We start from the raw sequence: 14,840 nt of genomic DNA on the forward strand, positions 1-14,840 counted from the left end.
GGAGATCGCCTTCCTCCTGCTGTACTGCCCCATCCTTCTGTCTGTCCACTCCTGGCCATCAGAAGTTGGTTCAGACTTGGGCTGGAGTCTTCTCGCTCATCTGTGGCATGCTTGCGCCTTCTCCCGCTGCAGGTCTCTTTGAGGAGAGGCTTTTCATTTTGTAGAATTCAGGGGATTTTTGTTCCAGTTTTGGATCCTCAGACAGCTCTCTGATGGGTCTTTAAAAGGCAGTGATTTTATGAGTTATTAGAGAAGGAACAATCATCTCACACATTTCTGCATTGTAACAGAAGTCGAAGTCTGGTGATGCTATTCTTAATAAATTCAATATTTATAGAGGTTTTAAGGGTTATAGTATTAACCTGTCAAAAAATGAGATTTCAGGAAATCTTAACACACATTAATTTATTATTACATAGATTTTCTAAAGGGAAGCATACATAATTTTCTCTTTTTCTACCGTGAGCAGGTAGGGTTAGGCCAGTGCCTTTTTATGTAGAACATCCTTGGTGTCATTGCCATAGCTTTCTTGGGCTGCTGTTGCTGAAGGAAGTGTAACAGGTGCTGCGGGTGCACAGTTAGGCAGCAAAGAGGCTCCCAGCCAGGGTGGGCAGGGGCATGCCTGCTCTCTGTAAAAGACAAGAGAGAAAATGCTTTCAGCCTGGTGGGCCTCTGTTGCATATGTTTTGTTTTTGGTTGCTTGTTTTTACAACCTTTGAAAACAGAAAAACCGTTTGTAGCTGGAGCTGTAGAAAACCAGGCCTCTGGATCAGGCCATAGTTTACTGACCCCTGGGCTAAATGATCTTTATAGCCATTTTTGTTCTCAGAATTATGTTGAACTGTAACTACCATGCATTTGGGATAGTAATGTATGAAAAGGCAGAGGATTCAACTATGAAGTGTCCTTTTTAATAAAGGCCTCAACATACATATTTAAACATATTTGAAATTAAATTATGTGAGTGTTTACGTATTCCACCAAATTTAGAGAAAGCCTTTCATTTTCTCTCTTACAGGAGTACAAACCACCAGGAACCCGTAAACTTCATAACATTCTTGGAGTGGAAACAGGAGGACCTGGTGGGCGACGTGCTGGGGAGTCAGGTCATACGGTCGCTGACTACTTGAAGTTCAAAGACCTCATTTTAAGGATGCTTGATTATGACCCCAAAACTCGAATTCAACCTTATTATGCTCTGCAGCACAGTTTCTTCAAGAAAACAGCTGATGAAGGTACAAATACAAGTAATAGTGTGTCTACAAGCCCCGCCATGGAGCAGTCTCAGTCTTCGGGCACCACCTCCAGTACATCGTCAAGCTCAGGTCTGTGCTGCTGCGGTTAGATTAGGCTTGGGAATGTTTTCTGTTTTCTTTATGAAGTGGGATTATTTTAAAGTGTTGATTAAATTTGTTAATACAGTGGGGAGCAGTTACTTAAATCTGTTCTTTGTAGTTAGTAGTAAATTCATCTCCCCCAAAGCTCCAATATTTAGTTACGCATGTAATAAATTCTGCTTGGCAGTTGGAAATCTATTTACTAACCAGCATTTTAAATTACTTCTTAAATGGAATTTTTGTCCACATTGCTTGAGTTTTCCCCTACCTTAACCAGACTTCATTGTATTTTAGTTCAGTGGTGGACGAGAGAGAACCTGGTTTTAGTCAGAGAATATGAAGACTTTGTGATATACTTTCAAGTTAATATTAGAGATTTTGTATGTGTATGAGTGAATACTTTCAGTTTTAATGGTATAGCTTCAGAGTATAAATTTGAACAAAATGAATTTTAAACTCACAGTTGTTTTGTGTTGTGATATTTCAGGTGGCTCATCGGGGACAAGCAACAGTGGGAGAGCCCGGTCAGATCCGACGCACCAGCATCGGCACAGTGGCGGGCACTTCACAGCTGCCGTGCAGGCCATGGACTGTGAGACACACAGTCCCCAGGTGAGCTCGCACGTGGTTCATTTGCTTGTGTCACCTACCATGCTCAGGTGGAGCAGCCTAGATGCCAGGTGCCTTTAGAATGACCGTATCATTTACCCTAGAGGTTCATGACGTTCTCCTAAGCAAATGTCAATATTTATCATAGAGAAGCACATTCTTGCAGTTTTCCTCCTCCTTGTCTAGAAGTGGCTAACACTTATTGGGGCCATAACAGTTGTTGTTTTGAACAGTTTTTTTCCTGTGTTTATCTTACTTGCCAAAGCAGCATTTTGAGCCTCATGCTTTTTTGATTCCCATTTTACAGTGGAAACTGAGACTTCATGGGCTGAGTAAATTTCCCTGGGTCATGATCTTAATGACTTGACCCTGCTTCCTCCCATGATTTTTTAGCACTTGTAGTCCTGGATTCTAAATCAATTTCTGGATTTGAGCCTTTTTGTTGTTGTTTTGTTTGTTTTGTTTTTAAACCTGTTGAAGAGGATCTAATTAAGTACTTTTTCAAAATTGGAGTGAAGCAGATGGTGATGGTAAAAATATTTAAATAATCTAATAAAGTTGTAAGTTGGTTCATACCGAGTTTTGCATGATGGTGTTTGAAGGTGAGAGGCCAGTGTAGTATTTGATGGATGAGTAAACTGCTGTTGATGAAGAGTGCTCTCTCCATTCTTGTGACTAGGGCAGCTGAATGGTGCCGGAGAAAATCCCACATGCAGCTGTTTGTCAGCACTGTTAATACTCACCAACCTCTGCTGGGCAGTCTTACATGTTTTCCAAGTTGTCCCATCCACTCCTATTCTCTTTAATAATAGTTTCAAACTCTTCTACTCTTAGAAACCTTTGCCCTCCCCTTCTCTGTTCTTGCCCAGTCTTTGCTTTGTAAGGAAAAGAGTCTTCAGACAGGAACTGTCTCCGCTTTGTAACATTGAATACATGATCCTGCCTATGTGTGCACTGTCCACTTCTCCTCTACCCCTTTTTTGTTAGAAGCAATATGTTTCTTTTTGCCTAAGGCCAAGCCCACTCATTGCCCTGATCCCCTCTCTCCTGCCGTCACGGGGACTTTGCCCTTTAGTCTCCCTCAGCCCTGGTTGTCTTCACTGTCTCCTCTTTTGGCTTTTTCTGTTGATCAGCATTTCCTCATCCTCAGGCCTCTCCCATCTTAAGCAGCACCTTTGCGTGTCCTCCTTTCTTTCCCTATACTTCTGCTACCTGTGGTCTTTGTCTCTTTACTCTGAAAACCTCTTTGCCTGTTCCACTTAGGTCCTGCCCTCCAGCTCTCCTGCCAGTGTCAGCAGTGACCTTTATTCATGGGTCCAATGGACACCCTAATGCTATCTTTCTGCATTCTACAACTTCATTTGGCAGTGTTGACTTTTCCCACTCTTTGAAACAGTCACTGCTGGTTTCCTTGGCAGGATGTTCTTCTTTGCCCCCCACCGCCCCCCCCATTTCTCTGCCCTTTCCTTCACTGTCTCTTGGATTTTTTTTCTTCTACCCACCCCTGAAACCTGGGTGTTCTTGAGGCATGACCCATGTCCCTTCCCTACTCCCCTTAATGTTTCCTGGATGATTTCAGCCACACCTGCCAGGGCCTGCAGTTACCATCTTCATGCTAGTTGCTCCTAAGTCTTGACTTCTGACTTAGACTTCACTTCTGAACCCCTAGGGCCTTTCTCATTGTTTACTATAATTACTATAAATGTCACCTTGAAAGTCTCCACAGTATGTGCACACACAGCCCATAAACTGATGTCATCATTTTCACTTCCTTCCCAACTCTTCTACTTTGCCATTCTTTGTAAAAATGGCCCTAAATTGACCCATTTGCTCAAGTCATAAATTTTGGGGCACTCCTCTCTCCCTCTTTCCCCACACTGAATCAGACAGTAAATTATCTGGATTCACCACATCTTAATACGTTTTTATTCTCCACCTTTCACTTTACCTCATTGTTATGACTTGTCTTACTAGAAAGAGTCTTGGAGTGTCTAAAACGGTCTTGGAGTGTCTAATTCCATTCACCTATCAGCACCATTCTCTTCCCTGCAGCCAAGTGAGCTTTCACTAAAGCGGTCTGTTCTTGCTATTTTCCCTGCTTTTTTTTCCCCTGAGACGGAGTCTTGCTCTATCGCCCAGGCTGGAGTGCAATGGAACGATCTCTGCTCATTGCAACTTCCGCCTCCCTGGTTCAAGCGAGTCTCCTGCCTCAGCCTCCTGAGTAGCTGGGATTACAGACACACATCACCATGCTGGCTGATTTTTGTATTTGTAGTAGAGACGGGGTTTTGCCACGTTGGCCAGGCTGGTCGTGAATTCCCAACCTCAGGTTATCTGCCCGTCTTGGCCTCCCAAAGTGCAGGGATTACAGGCGTGAGCCACCGCACCCGGCCTGTTTTCCCTACTTTAAACCAGTTTTGACTTGCCCTTCTACCTGAAATGAAATGTAGACTTCTTACCAGGGCATTGGTGCTTTCCAGGATCTGGTCCCCACCAAGGCCATTCTTTCTCCTCTTCACTCACCCTGGTCACACTAATTTATTTTTCACTTTGTGTAATATGCCACATTCTCTCTTACTTTTCTCACATTTCTTGTGCGCTCAGCCTGGAACGCTCTTTTCCTCCTTCTTTTGTTTTGGTAACTACTATTTGTGCTTCAGGTCTTAAGTATCACTACTCCCAGGGGCTCTCTCTAAATCTTTTAGACTATCCGCCTGTCTTCTTCCCTTTCTTTCTTCCAGATCTATTCCATACCGCAAACACATACAAGAGTAGCATAAGACATGGCATTCTTCCCACCTGGATTTCACAGAGGTCAAGATTTTGCTTCAAATCCTTTTTTATTACTGAATTTTTGAGTGGTTGATATAGTCACATGGTTTTAAAAATAAGTAAATATAAAAGGGAATTCAGCGAAAGGTTTTCCTTCCTTCCATGCCTTCTAGCCCCTCAATTTCTAAACCAGTGTTATTAGTTTATTAGTTTTTTGTATACTTTTTGAGACTATACATATTCAAGCAAATACAAGTACATATTCTTCATCCACCCTTTGTACACAAATAGTACCATACCAGGCAAACTCTTTCAAAACATCTTGGTTTTTCTAGTCTTAACATATATTTTGGAGCACTCTCTGTATATCAGTAAATAGCTTTTTCATTCTTTTCGTTATTTGCGCAGTATCCCGTCGTTTAGATATTCCATAAGTCTTTTCACCATTCCCCTATTGTTTGTTTGTTTATTCATTTATTTATTTTTAGAGCTAGGGTCTTGCTGTGTCACCCAGACTGGAGTGCACTGGTACCATCACAGCTCACTGCAGCCTTGAGCACCTGGGCTCAAGTGATCCTCCCACCCCAGCCTCCTGAGTAACTAGGCCTACAATTGTGTCCCAGCACACCCTGCAGTGAGGTCTCACTGTGTTTCTCAGGCTGGTCTTGAACCCCTGGGCTGAACTGATCCTCCCACCTCAGCCTTCCAAAGTGCTGGGATTACAGGTGTGAGCCGCCTTGGCCACCAGTCCCCTATTTATTAATGGGCATTTAGTTCATTTCCAACGTTTTTTACTATTTACAAATGGTAGTTTAATAAATAACCCTGTACAGTAGTGTCCCTTCTTATCCAGGGTTCCAGTTACTCAGTCAATCACGGTCCAAAAATATAAAGTGGAAAATTTCAGAAACAATTTGTAAGTTTTAAATTCTGTTACGAGTAGCACGATGAAATCTCATGCTGTCCCACCCTGGGCGTGACTCATCCCTTTGTCCAGTGTGTCCACACAGTAGATAAGTTACTTTGCTTTGTAGCCATCTAGATTATCAGATCAAAAAATAGTATATATAGAGGGTTTGGTCCTCTGCAGTTTCAGGCATCCAGTGGGGATCTTGGACTGTATCTCTTGCGGATAAGGAGGCACCACTGTACATGTCTCATTCACACATAGACATTTTATCTGTGATATAAATTCCTGAAAGCAGAATGACTGTTGCAAAGGGTAATGTGATTTATAATTTTGATAACTATTGCCAGATTGCCCCCCATGTGATTTTTCTAATCCAGTAACTTGATTAACTTCATATAAAAACCATATAGTATTTTCTGAGAACTCACTGCCAACTTTTCTACTGATTGTTTTCAGTAGTATCTCTTAAAAGTTTGATTCTCAGACCACCTTCGTTGAATAAACACTTAACAGTTTGTGCCAGCCGCTGGTGATAGAGACTGAGCCTTTTGCCTTCCTAGAGCTTACAGTGACACAAGTAGATAAAATGAACGTGAATAAAAATGGCAAGTAGCATTAGCTTTTAAAAAGAAAGTAAGGATAATTTGGTAGAGAAAGACTATTTGTGGGATAGGATGTATTAATTAGAGTAGGCCAAACTCTGATATAACAGATAGACCCCCAAAATATGGTAGCTTCAAGAGTACCAAGTTTCCTTCATTTTTGTGCAACAGTCCAGAATAGGTGTTCAGGTTAGTGGCTGGGCTGTCTTCCAGGTCCTGATCTCCTACCATCTTGTGGTTCCACCCTGCCCTAGGGCCTAGTTGTCTACTGTGTCCAGCAGGCAGAAGGACTTGGGAGGTATTATCTTGTGTGCCAGGCTAGCAGTGACATAACAAGCTTTCCTTCACATTCCACTGACAGCTTAGACATATGGCCATCACTAAGTACAAGGGAGGTTGGGAAATGTTGTGTAGCCATGTGCTCAGGAATGAGAAGGATATTGTGCACAACCAGTAGCTTCTGCCACAGTAGTTGAGGCAACATCAGCCAGAGTGGTCAGGGAAGGCTCTGGAACTGAAGCGATGAAAAAGAGACATCCAATCAATAAGAAAATCCAAGAAATAACATTTCTAGGCAGAAGGGAGCAGCGTGTTACTAGTACACTGAGGCATTTGAGAGATTTTGACCCAGAGGAGGAATGGAAGGCAGGTCTTCTTTGTTTGGAACTCAGGTAGCCAGGGATAGGATGGGTGGAGAAAGAGGTTAGAGAAGTGGGCATTGGCCAGATGATGCAGATCGTTGTATCCATTTGGGATTGTTTTGTTTTTCTAAGTGCAGTGGGAAGTCATTAAAGGATTTTAAATAGGGAAGTGATTGGATTTGTGTTAAGAAAAGATTGTTCCTGCCACCCTTTGGAGAAGGGCAAGGATGGAAGCAAGGAGTTCATTTAAGGGGCTGTTGTGTTAGCGTAGGCAAGAAATGATGGTGGGGATGAAGAGAAGAGGCCAAATTTGGAATCTGTTTCACAGGTAGACTCATAAGTTCTTGCTCGTGGGTTGGACAGAGGCATTGTTGAGCAGCTAGGTAGATAGTAGTCCTTTATTGAAAGAAGAAAGATGGAGAGAGGAAGGACATGAGGGAAAAGTAAGACTTCCTTTTGGACCTCCCCAGAATACTATCCAGCCCTTTTCAGGAAATATTTGCTGACCCCCGGCATAAACAGTGCTCTCAAGGAAGGACAGTGGCTAGTGAAATAGATGAACCTATTTAAGGATATAACTTCCTAAAAATTGCAGCTTTCAAGATGAAATTTTTTGCCCTTGAATGTATTTGGGATTTTGTGTTATAAAACTGTCTTAACACGTTAAAAGTTTCAAAAACTCTTTCCCCCTGATTAATGTGATGCTAGTTTGTTAGTGTCATGGCTTTTGATGGAAGATTAAAGCTTGGAAACAGTCCTCTGAAAAATCCTTTTAAAAATCTGTTCTTTCAGGTGCGTCAGCAATTTCCTGCTCCTCTTGGTTGGTCAGGCACTGAAGCTCCTACACAGGTCACTGTTGAAACTCATCCTGTTCAAGAAACAACCTTTCATGTAGCCCCTCAACAGAATGCATTGCATCATCACCATGGTAACAGTTCCCATCACCATCACCACCACCACCACCATCACCACCACCATGGACAACAAGCCTTGGGTAACCGGACCAGGCCAAGGGTCTACAATTCTCCAACGAATAGCTCCTCTACCCAAGATTCTATGGAGGTTGGCCACAGTCACCACTCCATGACATCCCTGTCTTCCTCAACGACTTCTTCCTCGACATCTTCCTCCTCTACTGGTAATCAAGGCAATCAGGCCTACCAGAATCGCCCAGTGGCTGCTAATACCTTGGACTTTGGACAGAATGGAGCTATGGACGTTAATTTGACCGTCTACTCCAATCCCCGCCAAGAGACTGGCATAGCTGGACATCCAACATACCAATTTTCTGCTAATACAGGTCCTGCACATTACATGACTGAAGGACATCTGACAATGAGGCAAGGGGCTGATAGAGAAGAGTCCCCCATGACAGGAGTTTGTGTGCAACAGAGTCCTGTAGCTAGCTCGTGACTACATTGAAACTTGAGTTTGTTTCTTGTGTGTTTTTATAGAAGTGGTGTTTTGTTTCCAAAAACAAAGTGCAAAGCTGCTTGAATCAGAAGGAGATTAACACACTGAACCGCTACAAGAGGGCAAAGCTGACTTTTTTTTTTTTTTTTAACTTGAAAAGATTGCAAAGGGACATTGAAGTGTTTAAAAGAGCCATGTCCAAACCCATCTTCATGGATAGCTCAGAGGTATCCTCTTTTTGCTCCCCCATTTTAACTTGCCACATCCCAGCCATAGTGGGTTTTTTTGTCTTTCTATTCAGCAAAAGTTAATGTTCAGATGTTGGTCTTGGTCATTTGCCAACTAATTTTAAAGTAAAAGGCACTGCACATAATTTGCATAAAGGGCCCCATGAGGGTGTTTCTTTTTTTTTTTTTTTTCTTTTTGTCCCCCTTCATCCCTTTTTTTGTTTTGTTTTGTTCTGTTTTGTTTTGGGTGGGAGGGTGGGAAATTTGGGTTTTTAAGTCCTCTAAACACACTTGGGCACGGAAATGCAGTACTGTAAGGAAGAGGGACCTCCAGCTTCCACAAACACCATCTTCAGCTGTATGAAAGGGACGGTTGTGTTGAAGTTTGTCAGGCACAGTAAGCATGCTGAGTGGCGGGGATCAGAACTCTCCTATCTGAACCTACTGAGGAGCAAAGCAGCAATTACATGGGATCCTGTGGCTCTCCTGTTGTAGAGGCCACAGGAAGATAGGATGGAACGTGACTGGTCTCCTAACCAAGGTGCACTGAGAAGCAATCAACGGGTCGGTCGTGGCCAGTCCTGGGGAGGTCTGAGTGGTGGTCTTTGGGATAACCTTTGGCCTTATGGATTTGGACTCGAAATTAGAAGAGCCTACCATTTCAGATGCAATCACTTTTGGACATGCTTTTGCAGACAGTCCTTAATGCTGAAAACACAGAGAATGGGTAATTCAAGAGGCCTTTCTTTTAAAATAGACTTTTGTGACCCACTAATTGTAAGGTATTGCAAGGTCACTTTGCGTGTGTCATAAAGTTGACTTCCTTATTGGTTGAAGGTCACAGAAGTAGTGGTTTGCTTTGATGGAAATAGCTACAGCTGTGTCCCTTCCTGCTTTTTACTTTTTCTTTTGCTTTTTCTCGGCACGTGGTATCCACCATTTCTTCTGCACAAAGATGTCTTCTGTTCATCCTGAACATTTTTAAAAAATGCAGAATTTTATGTGACTGCTTTTTTGCCTCACAATTATGCTGTGAATTTTACAAAAATTTATTTTCTTTTTTGATAATTTATTGTACCAAAGCTGTTTTTATAGCACATAGATGTCTGTAACCAATAATGTAGCAGTTCTGCACTTTGACACAAGGTGTAACTAGACCATTTTTAAATGTCAGTTGACAATTATGGCTGTACTATTGCTTAAACAAAACTGGAACTGTTGTTGAATCCATAGCCAATACATTTACAGCAATCTGTGTACTGAACATAAGAGATTGACATCTAATTCAAGATTACAACATCTGTTACATTCTAAGTGTGTTCAGGCTTCTGAAGGTAAAGGGACACTGGATCCAGAAGCTATGGAACCAGCAGTTGATTCTTGTATTCCTGATTAACCTACTTGTAAACTTGAAAGCAAGACCTTGATTGCACCAACAGGTCCAGAGTATGAGCGCAAGTAAAGCAGAACTCTCATGCGTGACCTGAGCAGACAGGCTGGTATTTAACAGGTGCCTCGTGTTGAGATTACGCTGCCTTAATGTAACACAGTCTGGCAGTTGCTAAATTTGTGTTCCCATTTTAAATTGACCAATTTTGGGGTGTGACACTTTTGAGCGGTTGAATTGGGAGAATGAAGATAAGTAATTTACCTGTCCAGGATCAAAAGAAGCCTAGAAAAGAAGCAGTAATCTACCTCTGCCGATAACCTGTTTAAGATGACTCAGCAGAACACCGCGTTTCATTCTATTGGTCAATTCCATGTGGCTGACTAGGTCATTTTTTTTTTTCTGAACAAAAGCAGGTTTTTACATGTAAACAGTGACAAAAGAAAGGCTAAACACTATGTAAATGTGAATGGAAACTTGGAAATATTCGTTTTTATAAACTACAAAAACTTTTTGTTGTTTATCAGGAAATCCATATTTATTTTGTAATTAACTGTCAAGCCTGTGGATGATTTTTTTGAACTTGGTAGTTCATGAAGGTTTACAGTGAATAAAAGGATATCATCTTGAGTATAGCAATATCAAAAGGAATTCAGTAGTTACTGCTGTTTAGGAATATAAGGTTAAGATATCATATGGGTCAGGTCATTTTTTTTTCTGTGCTGGTTGCCACATCTTAGCAAGCACCAAAAAACTAAAGCAGTTTTTAAACCTATATTTACATAAAGAAAATCATAAAATCCAATGCTTCTGCATACTGTGTTATGTTACAGTCCAGTTTTGTGTGCTTTACTACACAGTTTGGTTACAGGACTTCTGTGCATTGTAAACATAAACAGCATGGAAAAGGTTAAATACCTGTGTTCAGATTGTAAGATCTAGTCCGGACTTGCTGTGTATATTGTAACGTTAAATGAAAAAAAGAACCCCCCTTTGTATTATAGTCATGCGGTCTTATGTATGATAAACAGTTGAATAATTTGTCCTCAGACTCTTTACTATGCTTTTTTAAAATTAATTTAAGAAAAATGTAAACATAGTAAAAATCTTCCTATGCAATTAACCCGGCCCAGGTCTGGTAGGTATACCATCAAAGCTGAGTTAACTGGGTAAAAAGGAAACTATTTGAGAAACATTGACGTAGGCGTCAGCAATCTCTGAAAGTAAAAATTGGAGGTTCAACAGATGATTTTGATTTTTCACATTGATTTTTTTTATTTGAATGCTTACATAATATTTTTGTGGTTCAAAATGCTCATATTTTAGTTGGTAGCATTTCGAATGGATGTGAGGGTCTGTTGGTTTTCTCCGATATGCTTTGACGTGCTTGGATGAAGGAGGGAATACGAATACTCATTCTTCCTTCCCCAAATCCTCATACGGGGACATATCAGAATTCTAGAATTCTTGCCACTGTGATTCAGTTGCTAACCTAAAGTCTTCTCTTTTTACAAATTCACCTGCTTCAGTATATATTAAGGTGGCTTTTGAAAGGCAAGATACTTACTTAAAAGTTAAGCATGAGTCTGTAAAATTAAGATTGGTTGCATAAAGTTGAAGTTGACCACATGTAAGAAAGGAAAAGTTCCATTAGTTTTCTTCTTAGTGTGTGAGAATTTTACCTAGGCACATGGATTTTGGGCTGAAAAAAAAAAAAGGACATTTTTATTTAAAACTACATGTAAAAAATCATGAAGGATTCAGTAATTATGTTAGGCTCACAAGTGACCACTGAATTTGCCCCTGTACTGCTTCCCAGCTTTTGTGGTGTTGAACTTAACAGTTCTGTTCTTCCAGTAGGGAGATACATAATCAAAATACAAAGACAAGAGAGCAGGCACTCAGTTCTAGGCCAGTTTCTCAGTTTCCTTTGGGCCTGCCTTTATTTTGATAGCCGCAGAATACAAGTTCAGATGCGATCTGGTGCATTCTGGGTGGTATCCCCATAGACAGAATACAAGTTCAAGACTCATTTTTATGTCCATTTTTATAGTGGTAGACTGTATGTAATAGACCAGATGGTTCATTCCAAATACGTGACCTGGTCTTAGTGCCGTATATGAAGGAAGTTTGAAAATGTAATGGGGACAAAAGCCGTGCGTGACTTTGGTATACGCAGACTTCATTCAGATTAAAAGTGTGCTAGGGATGTCTGTTGACCAGACGTTGGAAAACCTTTGGTGTCAGGGAGAGTAGAGCAGAAGTTCTGATTTTCATAACCCTGGTTCCTCATCTAGGCCTGTTTCCTTGCGTGAAAACATACATCATCAAGTAATTTGTAGTACAAAGAACGAGAAGAAACCCTAAGAAGATAGCTTATTTGTTATCCTCCCTTTTAATGACTAACCTTAATCCAAATGAATCCACTGAGAACCAGCCTGTGGATGCCTACTGGGCTTTCACCCTGGACCAGGAATTTTTGACGTATGCCTGTGTTGAAGGCACTGGCTGCTTGTTTTGTGGAAGACGTGTTCATTGAGGTAAGTGGCTCATCGCTTGGTGTGTTTGGCTCTCTTCGGCATTATGCATAGCCAAGGTCCCAGATTTTGGCTGCTGTCAGTGGGTGTTCTTGCATCAGAACTTTAAAAAAAAATAACACTGCCTTAACACTGAGAGTGTCAGGTATTTGTCAGTATTTATTTCTAATTTCCTACTTTAAATCTTAAGAGACAAAGTGTTTCTCCAACTGGACACTGGTTTGAAACACAACTAGAATGCTACAGGTCTCTCTTCCAGTATGCAGCTGCTTTACCTGAAAACGTTTCCCCATAATTTCCCATCTTTAGGGTATGTCCCTGTTACCAGGTGTGGAATTAATGTGGGTAAATTTCCATTTCAGTTGAATTTCCTGCCATCCCCAGCAAAACCTGTGAATCCTTCAAAGCATAGAGGAGGCAGAGACAGGCCTTAAACCAGCTTCCTTTTGCTTTTACCTAGTAGCCTGGTTCAGTCCCAGCTGAGTCTTGAAGGAGCACGGTGCTAGAGCCTGAGTCATGTTGACTAATAAAGTGCATTAAGTTTGGGTCAGGCAAAGTGGTGGCAAAAGTTCACGATGCAGGACAGAGGAAACAAGTGGACAAGTGGAGCCCAGCTCTGTTCGCATGGGAGGCCGGGCGATGCTGGCATGGGCGTGGTTGGCTGAGTTCTCATAGCTAGAGAAAGGCCGTGTAGGTATTAGTGCTTAACGTTTTGTCTGTTCGAAAGACCAGCTATTTGATCATCTTTCCGATTAAATTTCTAAAATTGCTACTTTGGGAATTTTTTTCTTTATTCCCGTGAAGTTTTGCTTCCATTATATACTCATTCATTAGTCAGTGTACTTGCCCTTGAATTCCGTGTCTGAAACTGCAGTCACGGGAGATTCAGAGCCAAGGGCAAAATAAAGTGGCAGGCACTGGGTGTGTGTGGTAGTTCTGCACTAGGGTGGCCAGGAAGCAGCCAAGCAGGTGTGCTGGGCAGGGGGTTGTTAATGAACACCCAGGCAAGAGGACGGGCCTGAGCCTGAGTGTGGCCAGCAGAAAGTGTTGCGTTGCTTAAAAGAGACCCTGGGATGATGAATTTGGAATCATCCTCCACTCACTGTTGCACGGAAAGATTGCAGAGAAGGGCACTGCTGGGGTGGGGTTTGTTAACTCCCTCTGAAATGAAAGAAAATACCTCTAGTGGCATGAAACGGCTAAGTTTTTTTTAATGTTATTTAATTTTAGAGACAGTGTCAGGCTTTGTCACGCAAGCTGGAGTTTGGTGGTGTGATCGCAGCTCACTGCAGCCTTAAACAACTGGGCTAGGTGATCCTCTGATCTCAGCCTCCCAAGGAGTTGGGACTACCGGTGCACACCACCATGCCTGGCTGTTTTTAATACGGGGTTTTGCTGAGTTGCTCAGGCGGTCCTCAAACTCCTGGCCTCAAGTGATCCTCCACCCTGGGCCTCTCAAACATAAATAGGCTGGGCGTGGTGGCTCACGTCCGTAAAGATTTAAATCGGAATGCAGTGAAATAGCATGAGAAAGAGCGTTTTTATGTACATCGCAGACAAGCCTTGTTCTGCTGAAGAGGTGATGCCACGAGGTGGGGAGGAGCTCACTTCAGGCACCACTCCCACTTCCGTTGCCCGCAAATCCAGGAAAGAAATGACTAATGAACTCTAGTGATCTCAAACTGCTAAATCAGTACTCATCAATTTAAAATGACTTTCCAGCCTTGCTGCACACTAAACTCATCTGTAGAACTTTATAAAACCACGGATGACCATCACACTGGCAGGATTTTAGATTCAGAGTTGGGGTGGGGCCTGGAGCTCTGTTTTCTGAAACCATGCGGGTGATTCTGAAACTGCAGCCAGGCAGGACTCTGGCAAGAAGAGGCATGTGGCTAATATGACGGAAGTCTGAGTCCAAGGACTTTTTTTTTTTTTTTTTTTTTTGAGACAGTCTTGCTCTGTCTCCCAGGTTGGTGTGCAGGGGTGTGGTCTTGGCTCACTGCACCCTCCATTTCCCAGATTCAAGCGATTCTCGTGCCTCAGCCTCTCAAGTAGCTGGGATTACAGGTGCACACCACCACACTCGGCTAATATTTGTATTTTTGGTAGAGATGGGGTTTCGCCATGTTGGCCAGGCTGGTCTTGAACTCCTGACCTCAAGCTATCCACCTGCCTCGGCCTCCCAAAGTGCTGGGATTACAGGCGTGAGCTACTGCACCCAGCCCCAAGAACATCTTGAAATGGAGTTTGATTACCAAAGTTTACACAGAGTAACGGATAATTAAAACTTACAATTTATGGTGCATTACACAATGTTATAAACAAGCCTCCAAGAAAGGCAGAAATTGCCAGATATAAGTATATAAAACTTACACAATTTGTTCCTTTTTGTCTTCTTCCCT

At 42.1% G+C, this 14,840-nt stretch overlaps 1 protein-coding gene across 5 annotated transcripts in view; it reads left to right on the top strand.

The window, feature by feature from the left end:
- DYRK1A (dual specificity tyrosine phosphorylation regulated kinase 1A) overlaps positions 1-11,015 on the top strand; it is a 148,085-nt gene extending 137,070 nt beyond the window's left edge. For 2 of the 5 annotated variants that reach the window (XM_030806388.1, XM_030806385.1), the window contains 3 exons: positions 1,019-1,325; positions 1,825-1,949; positions 7,664-10,949. In XM_030806388.1, the coding sequence (XP_030662248.1) occupies positions 1,019-1,325; positions 1,825-1,949; positions 7,664-8,284 (1,053 nt within the window). In that variant the 3' untranslated portion in view covers positions 8,285-10,949. Of the gene's footprint in view, positions 1-1,018; positions 1,326-1,824; positions 1,950-7,663 lie in introns of all 5 variants that reach the window. The other 3 variants (XM_030806386.1, XM_030806384.1, XM_030806387.1) reach the window with 3 other exon arrangements.
- Positions 11,016-14,840: the final 3,825 nt, after the last annotated feature.

This window comes from Nomascus leucogenys, chromosome 25 (assembly GCF_006542625.1).
Source record: "Nomascus leucogenys isolate Asia chromosome 25, Asia_NLE_v1, whole genome shotgun sequence".
In the NCBI taxonomy this organism is placed as follows: domain Eukaryota; kingdom Metazoa; phylum Chordata; class Mammalia; order Primates; family Hylobatidae; genus Nomascus; species Nomascus leucogenys.